This window comes from Fukomys damarensis, unplaced genomic scaffold (genome assembly GCF_012274545.1).
Source record: "Fukomys damarensis isolate Sample0158 unplaced genomic scaffold, DMR_v1.0_HiC HiC_scaffold_29, whole genome shotgun sequence".
NCBI classification, from domain to species: Eukaryota; Metazoa; Chordata; class Mammalia; order Rodentia; family Bathyergidae; genus Fukomys; species Fukomys damarensis.
Window position 1 is genome coordinate 32,551,403 of NW_022900941.1, and position 9,001 is coordinate 32,560,403.

Sequence of the window (9,001 nt, forward strand, 5' to 3'; positions counted from 1 at the left end):
TGTGGGTACTGGATCGAACTCACGTTCTGGAACCACTGAGCTAAATCCCCAGCCCTGGAAGTCTTTTTGATGTGATACTTGAACACAGACCATCTCTTAATCTTACGTGTCTCCAGCCCTACTCGTGTACATATGTGATGTATTTCGTTTAAAGAATTGGATTTCATTTGCGTGCTAAATTTTTAATCTGATATTGTGAAAATAAGAATTGAAGTGAATCTGTTTAGATTTCTAAAATTTGATCACTGGCCTCAACGTTAATGGTGGTTCATGGAATACGTTACTAATTTCAGAGGTGGAGGGCTTTTTTTTAAACACAAAATGTAAAAATATGCCTCTTTTCTTTTTTTGTAGGTTTTTTTTTGGTGCTAGGTATCGAACTTGGGTCCTTGTACTTGTAAAGCAGGTGCTGGAAGCACTGAGCTAAATCCCTGGCCTCTAGTTATTTTTCTTGAATCCAGGGTCTCTCACACACTCAGTTATACCCTGGTTTCCCATCCTTGCCTTATTTTTTTATGGTACTGGGAATTAGAGCCTAGGGGCACTGTACCATTGACCACTGAGCAACATCTTCAAACCTTTTTATTTTGAGGCAAGGTCTTGCTAAATTGCCCAGCCTAGCTTCAAACTTTTTTTGATTTTTTTTTTTTTTTGAGACAGGATCTCGATGTGTAGTTCAGGCTGGTCTTGAACTCAGTATGTAAGTGCAGGCTGGTCCAGAACTTGTGATCCTCCTGCCTCAGCCTCCTGAATGCTGGATTTGTAGATGTGCACCCCACGCTTGGCTCTCATGTCCTCATACTTAACATTCCTGCCTCAGACTCCAGTGTAGGTAGGATTACATGGGTGTGCAGCAATGTTTGGTGCATGCATTTTTTTCATTTGTCACATGGAGTTAATGAGATTGTAAAACAGGAGGGTTTTTCTCAGTTTTGGAATTTTGCACTGGATAGTTTGTTGTTAGGGGCTGTCTGGTGTGTACTAGTAAGTTTAGCAGCATCCTTGGTTTCAACCCACTAAGTGATAGTGTGATTAGTTGGCAACAACCAAAAATAGTACAGACCTTGCCAAATGTCCCCTGTTGGGAAAATCATCCCAGACATAGCTTCTATCTAGTAATGTTTCTCTTTCAGGATTCTGTTTTAGCTGTACTGGAGTTTGTTAGCTGTACTGGGTGGGGCAAGAATAGCCTGATATGTTTCAAAAGTTTTCTAGCTGTATTAAAAGACTTGCATATATATCTCAGTTTTAAAATTTAATCTTTACCTCTTAAATCATTTTACCCGTGTGCTTATTTTCTTTTAAGATATACTGTGTAGTGCAAAAAGACTCAAGTTGTTAATGCAGCCTTTGAGTTCCATCCATGTGAGAACAGAAACTCTAGCATTAACAAAACTAGAAGTCTGGTGGTATTTACTGATGAGACTTGGACCTCATCTGCCTGCTAATTTTGAACAGGTAACATTATAAGTGCCAACTATAACACTTGATTTAGTTTGTTTTTTAATAGTGCTCTTAAATTCTTGCAGATCTTTTATTTCTGCTCTGTATTAGTAGGCCACAGCACATAAAAGATCTTCCTGCTCCTGCAAAGAGTGTTCTTTAGTGGACTGAACTGAAGGCCCACAAGCCTTTTCATTCTACAAACAGTATCTGCTATGTTAGAAACATTTTAGTTTTCAGAGATTTGTATCAAAGAGATTAGAAGTCATCTAATTAATGTTAGAAAAATAGCAATCAAGTTTTAAACTAGGCAGTTGGTTCAGTTAGTTTTTGTGTTTTTTCTAGGCTACCAAGTTCACAAGTCATTTAACCTCATAGTTTTTTTTTAATTGATAGAAACAATTTTTCCTGTATTTCTTGATATTTAGATATTAAATTTAATTCTGGCTTTTGGGTTTTTTTTTAAATTTGTTTTGTTTTTGTTTTTGTTTTTGTTTTTTTGGGAAACAGTTTCTTGCTATTTAGTTCATTTGGCCTTATACTCTATGTGGCCTAGGAAATCCTGCCTCAGCCTTTGGACTGCTGGGATCATAGTCCTGTGCCACCACACCCAATGATATTAAATTTAAACCTGTTTAAAGACTTTTCTCACAATCCTATCCTTGGTTTCAGACTTTGTTTTTACAAATAAAAATGAGTATCTCAGGCCGGGATTTAGCTCAGTGGTACCTCTGCCTGCCTCGCAAGCACAAGGTTCTGAGTTTGATCCTCGGTACCAAAAACAAAAACAAAAAAATGATTATCTCTTACAATTAAACTTTTTTCATCTCATTCTCATATGTTGAATTTTGGAGTAGATTTTACTTGTATCTACAGTGTCTCCACTCCTTTTGTTATTGTTTGTACTAGGCCTTGGGCTTGCTAGGCAAACACTACTGGTGACCACAACCAGTTGCGTTTTCCCTCAAGGCATTTTTGAGACAGGGTCTTCCTAAATTGCCCAGGCTGACCTTGAACTCATGATTCTTTTGCCTCAGTGTCTCAAGTTCTGGGATTACAGAGATACACCATCACATCTGGCTTTATAGTAGCTTGCTTATATTCCATATAAATATCTGCAAATTAGGGAGTACATTCTTAGAAAGGGACTTACACTTGAGTCAGTTTTGGTTTTTTGGTAGCTTCGTTGATTTTTGTTTTTGGTAAAAGGCTTTTTAAGTTTGATATAACATGAAGTAACTGAAATTGGGCTTTGGAATCATTAATTTTCTGGATTCTAACATAGTTTTCAAATAAACTAATTGGAATAACTGATTAAGTGATTAAATGTGAGTGATACGGGATTGATTTTAGAAGTGAGGTTTTACTCCTGAATTTTCTTGGAGATATTTTCCAGAGTTCTTTCCTAAACAGCTTGAGGTCTACAGGGTGTGGCTCAGTATAGTAGTTGAGTGTGTGCCTAACATGAGACTTGGACTTTATCTCAGGCCAAGTTTGTCAACAGAACCAAAAAAAACCTAAAAACAATTCTGTCAATATTGCACAAAGTATTTGAGTAGATATTATATTTTTCTGTCTGGGACTTAGGACAGAAATGTACAGATAATACACAGGGCAAATACAGTTATAGTAAAATATTTTATTTTCCTGACTTTCAGGTTTTAGTTTGAGTGGGAGCAGCCAGTATAATTCAGTATGCATTGAGAGTCCTTTATCTGAAATGCTGAAGAACAGAACTGTTTCGCTTTTCAAATTTTTTCATGTTAAAATACTTCCATATACTTTATGAGCTATCTTGGGGATAGGCTCCAAGTCTAAATATGAAGTATGTTTGTTACTTACTGCATTAATACAGCCTCAAGGTAATTTTATACACTATTTTAAGTGTGACTTGTTTTGACTGACCTCACATGAGGCTGGCTGGTCAGGTTTAGAATTTTTCCACTGCAGCATTAAGGACTCAAAATGGGACCTTGTTTTGGAAATTTCAGATTAAGGATGCTCAAATGCTCAAACTTTTTTTTTTTTTGGAGGCAAAATCTTGCTGTTAGTTTAGACTGACTTGAACTCCTACAGCGTAGCCTAGGCTGGTCTCAAACTCATGGCAGTCTAGCCTCATTCTGAGTGTTGGGATTATAGGCTAGCATCACCAAGTGAGGGTGCTTAACCTTTCTATTAAAAGATTTAAGGTTACTTCTTAAAGAAATTTAAGTGTATTACGCTAGCTTTTAGAAAAATATAACAGCACAGTTCATAGACTTTTCGCCTTTCACCCCCAATAGGTTTGTGTGCCTCTGATTCAGAGCATAATAAGTGATGCTAGTTCTTCACCTCAAGGAAATTCGTCTCGTGTAGCTACTTCTCCAGGATTAAATCCTATGACTCCTGTACACAAAGGTAAGGGACAGATGTTCTTTTTTCTCTTTTTAAAGGCTTTAACTGAAGGCTTCGTATTTTTCATATGAAACAAAAATCCATTATATATATATTTCTTTGCTTTGTTAGTGAATTTTTTTTTTTTTAAGAGGAGCTAGGTGGCACTAGATTAAACCCACAGCTTTGTGCATGCTAGGCAAGTGCTCTGCAACTGAGCCAACTCCCCAGCCCTTTTTCTTTTTTAAATTATAATATTATTATTATTATTATCATTGGTACCGGGGATTGAACTCAGATCCTTGTGCTTGCAAGGCAGGCCACCGAACCGCTGAGTTAAATCCCCGGCCCTCTTTTTTAAATTACTAAAAAATTTATTTTAGTAATAGAAATTGAACCTAGAGCCTTCACACACAGTTACTTCCCCAGCCCCTTTTATTTATTTATTTTTTGGTACCAGGGATTGAACTCAGGACCTTGTGCTTGAGAGGCAGGCACAGTGCTGCTGAGCTATATACCCAGCCCTCCCAGCCCTTTTTAAATTTTTTGTTTTTTTTGGAACCGAAGATTGAACTCTGGTCCTTGTGCTTGCAAGTAAATTTTTTCAGTTTTGAGACTGTGTCTCATGAAGTGGCCAGGATGACCTTGAAATTAATACTTCCTCCCTCATCTTCCTAGCTGAGATTATAGTACTTAACTCTTCCACCCTTGGCTTGATTAATGTTTTAGCATATTGTTGTAGTTGGAGAGAATGAATGTTTTCTCACCGGTATATGAGTTTGAGTGTAAACAACTTAGAATGGCTAGTATAAAGCAATGTGAAATTCTCTTCTTTCGGACCAAAATCTTAGATCTTTGATTAAAAATAGGTTTTAGTAGATAAAAGAAATGTGGTTTAGTATGTTACACTATTGAAAAACAGTTATTTATTATTGCTGCCATTCTCATTCTTTAAATTCAGAAAGACCTGCATATTAATAATTTCAAGATGTAGATTAATGCTTGGGATTTAAATTGTTTATTTTTACAGATAAGTTTTACTGAAATAAAATAAGCTAAGTACATGTATTTGGGTAGCTAGTAATTGATATAAAATGTGGTTGTTTAATTTGACATTCTTTTCCTTTTTAAAGGTGCTTCCTCTTATGGAGTTACAGGAACTCCACGAATAAACATGAGCACAAATTTAGGTGGAATGGCAACAATCCCCTCCATTCAACTTTTGGGACTTGAAATGCTGCTTCATTTTTTATTGGGTCCAGAAGTCTTGAGTTTTGCTAAGCAACACAAACTTGTATTGAGCTTAGGTATTTATTTTTAATTTATTCTTAGTAATTTCATTTATTAAAACAGTCTACCTTGGTGTGTTGTTAGGAGATGAGGTCTGGTTTCTTCCCCAGCTTAATTATAATTTTATAATTGTTAAGTATAAATGTATAAACCATGTATAAATTCAGATCATCTAAAATTTTATATTGAGAAATTTGCTTCATAAATCTTGTTTTATATAATTGTCTTTTATTTTCCTTTCTAGAACCACTTGAACATCCATTAATCAGCAGCCCTTCTTTTTTTTCCAAACATGCACATACACTTATCACTGCTGTTCATGACAGCTTTATTGCAGTTGGGAGAGATGCTTCTGGTAAATATTTAAGAGAAAAATTTTTATTTGTTGGTATCTTTTATAAAAAGATAAAATATCAAATATTTGGCCTATTGTTAAAGCTCAGTGGCAGAGCAGTTGCTTCACATAGTCTAGTTTAAAAAGAAGCTGACTTGTACAGAGAAGAAAATAACTTTTAGAGTCCCATAGTAAATGGTGCAGTTATTTTAACTTTTTTTTTTTGGTACCGGGGATCAAACTCGGGTCCTTGCACTTATGAAGCAGGTGGTGGAACCACTGAGCTAAATCCCCAGCCCTTAAATGGTGCAGTTATGATTCATTTTCCAGGCTAGGTGACCCCAGTATCTGCATTTAAACCCTGTGTTTACAACTTAATGAATAATATGGAAAAGAAATTTCAAAATCAAATACTTTGCACTTTAACTGGTAAAAAAATGAATAACATCACTTATGAAGTATCTTAAGTCATTGTTGTGATGGGTTAAATGTAGAAAGATGGGAAGATTAAACCAGTTATCCTTTGTTATATTAACATAGTTCTTTTAGAAGCATAAGGTCATAATTTTATAAATTACTGGAATGAGGATTGACAAGGAAATTGATACAAATTAAATATAGCACAATTGGTTAGTATAGGGAAGAAGGGGGGAAACTTTGTAATCATGTATCTCATTAAAATGACTCTTTTACAGATGCAGTTGTCAGTGCTATCTGGAAAGAGCTAATTAGCTTAGTCAATTCACTTACTGAATCTGGTGAGTGCTTTTACACTGATCAGATTGTTTAATAAGTTGGTCATGTCTCAGTGAATATATTCACCTGTGAAAATACAAGTTTAGGATTATATCCTTTTGCATTTTGATAGGTAACAAAAAAGAGAGACCAGGTTCTGAAGTATTAACCCTCCTACTGAAATATTTGGAAAACATAGTGAAGTCTGAAGTACTTCCTGTATCGAAAACACTGGTAAGTATTCCTATAAATGGGACTTTAAAACTTACGATTTGAACAACAGCAAAAGATCTTAGGATTGAAACTAAGTTTTATATTGATATTTTGCACGTCAAGCTTTGGGTAGACTTTTTATATCAAATATTTGTTAGCAATTTAGCTCTGTAATAAATGCCATTGTATTGATTTTAGAGTCATTCAAAGCCTTTATAATAAGTGACTAACAGCAACAGCAAAAAACTTAATGATTTTTTAAAAATCTATAATACAAAGAAAAATAGGGGGCTGGGGATTTAGCTCAGCTGTTCTGCTGCCTGCCTTGTAAACAGAAGGACCTGAGTTCAATCCCTGGTACCAAAAAAAAAAAAAAAAAAAAAAAAAAAAAAAAAAAACCAAGCAGAGAAAATTAGGTAAAAGATGTGAATTTGAACTGAAAACACTAAAATGTCTACTAGTTTTTATTATAAGACTGTTGAATAACATTAATGTTTTAGTGACTAACAGTAATTGTTTTTCAATGAACTCTTTAACCAGGATAATGGCTTTGGTATTATTTTCTTATTTTATTTTTTGTTTTTTTTTGAGACAGGGTCTCACTGTGTAGTTGAGACTGCCCTGGAACTCGCTATGTAGCCCAGGCTGGTCTCGAACTCACAGTGATCCTCCTACCTCAGCCTTCTGACTGTTGGGATTGCAGGCGTGTTCCCCCATACCCAGCATTAGTTTTTCAACTTATTTACTAGAGGGGGAAAAAAGAAGTTAAACATTATTTTATAATAGCCTTCTCTAATGAGGTACTTATGGAACAATACCCTTAAATTTGTTCTGAGTCTCTTTCTTTGATGTACTATGACAATTAATGCACTGTGGTGGTATGAATAGTGGTTAATGACTCCAGAGGAGATTAGGTTGACTTTCTCTCCAACTTTAAATTTTTTTTCTTTTTTATTGAGTTTATTAGTACAATCTAGGTCTACAATACAGTTACATTCATTACTGGGATCCTGTACCTTCACATAACAGGTCTTGGTTCTCCAACTTTTTATTAGCAGTGAATTTGAACAGTTTATTTGCCCATGTGGCTGCAGTTTGACTCATTTATAAAGATGGAATGTAGTAGTTATTAATCATTAATACATAGAAAACACCGTGGGCCAAGTAGAGTAAATGGTACCTGTTATCAACATTAGTGTGTTTCAAAGGAAAGTTTGTACGTTTTCCTAATATAACTATCATTGTTCATGACACACAAGATACATTGTTTATGTTACTATAACTACATATGGTAAGGTTTTTGGATAGCAGTTGGGTGAGCTTATTCAGATTTGATTTGGCAATTTCAGGCTCAGCTTCTAGTTAGTCTTTAAAACCAAAGTGATATCTCAGTTGTTAAATGGCTTCAATTTTGAACTTGCCGCTACTCAAAACAGCAAAGTTGGAAAAAAAAATTGCTTGGTTTCATAACTTTGCTTGATAGTTGAAGTGAAAATCCAACTTGGGGGGGAAAAACCTTACAAACTGAGAGTGAGTCATGTGTCTTATCTTGCCACAGACACCAAAGAGGTTAATAATTCAGTCCAAGTGCCCCATTCAACCAGGTAACATAGTTTTATAGTAGTTTATTGAAACATTCTCCAGTGTGCTTTTTGGTCTTTGTTTTGTGTAAACTACCATAACCATAGCTCCAAAGAAAGTTCTTAATGCCAGCAGTAAAGCTAAGAGGAAAACTAAGAACTGTGATAGAGTTAAAAAAATCATTGAGAAATTTGTTAAAGTCCTGGAGAAAGGAATTTATAAGTGTATTATTTGGGCCTCAGAACCCGTTATTTAGTTTTGTATTATTTTATGAAAAAATATGTCTGACTACAAATTTGGAACAAATTGAGTTTGACAACTGGGGTATCAGTGTATAGTAGTAGGTATTTCTGACACTGTTGAATAAGTAATTCATGGCAGAATTTCTTTCAGCAGTATAAAAGAAATAGTCTCAAGTCCATTTTTAGGAAAGCAGTTGAGCAAACAAATTGTGGATACTCATATATAGTAGTGTGTATATAGATTGATGTCTATACTTATGCATACTAGATTTAGGTCTGAAAGTAAGGCTCCAAACTGAGAACATTGATTATCCTTAGAGGCAAAGGGCTTTGTCACTCTACCTATTATATTTCTGTACTTGAACTTTCAAAACAAAATCATTTAGGAGGCCGGGGATTTAGCTTAGTGGTTCTTCTGTCTGCCTTGCAAGTATAAGGTCCAGAGTTTGATCCCCGATACCAAAAAAACACACCAAAAAACCCACAAAATGAAATAGTTTATACACTACTGTATTTAGAGTGAATATTATTGGTTATAAATTGTTAAAAATGTAGTTAACGCTATTAGACTTTTAAAAAGTGAAGTGGCATTTCATTTGCTAACTACTATAAAACCTTTTGTCTTTTTTAGGTCCTCATGGAAATTACAATTAAAGGACTTCCTCAGAAAGTGTTAGGTTCACCAGCATATCAGGTTGCTAATATGGATATTCTTAATGCAAGTATCTTAAATGTAATATGATAAAGATTGGTCCTCCCCAAAATTTTTATATACATATATATATATATA

General features: G+C 34.8%; 1 protein-coding gene across 3 annotated transcripts in view; it reads left to right on the top strand.

Annotated features, from left to right (window-relative positions):
- Positions 1 to 9,001, top strand: part of Rif1 (replication timing regulatory factor 1) — a 56,870-nt gene that overhangs the window by 14,999 nt on the left and 32,870 nt on the right. For 2 of the 3 annotated variants that reach the window (XM_010604661.3, XM_010604663.3), the window contains exons 9-15: positions 1,307 to 1,458; positions 3,726 to 3,840; positions 4,950 to 5,123; positions 5,351 to 5,461; positions 6,136 to 6,198; positions 6,309 to 6,409; positions 8,843 to 8,929. In XM_010604661.3, the coding sequence (XP_010602963.1) occupies positions 1,307 to 1,458; positions 3,726 to 3,840; positions 4,950 to 5,123; positions 5,351 to 5,461; positions 6,136 to 6,198; positions 6,309 to 6,409; positions 8,843 to 8,929 (803 nt within the window). The remainder of the gene's footprint in view (positions 1 to 1,306; positions 1,459 to 3,725; positions 3,841 to 4,949; positions 5,124 to 5,350; positions 5,462 to 6,135; positions 6,199 to 6,308; positions 6,410 to 8,842; positions 8,930 to 9,001) is intronic. The other variant, XM_010604662.3, reaches the window with a different exon arrangement.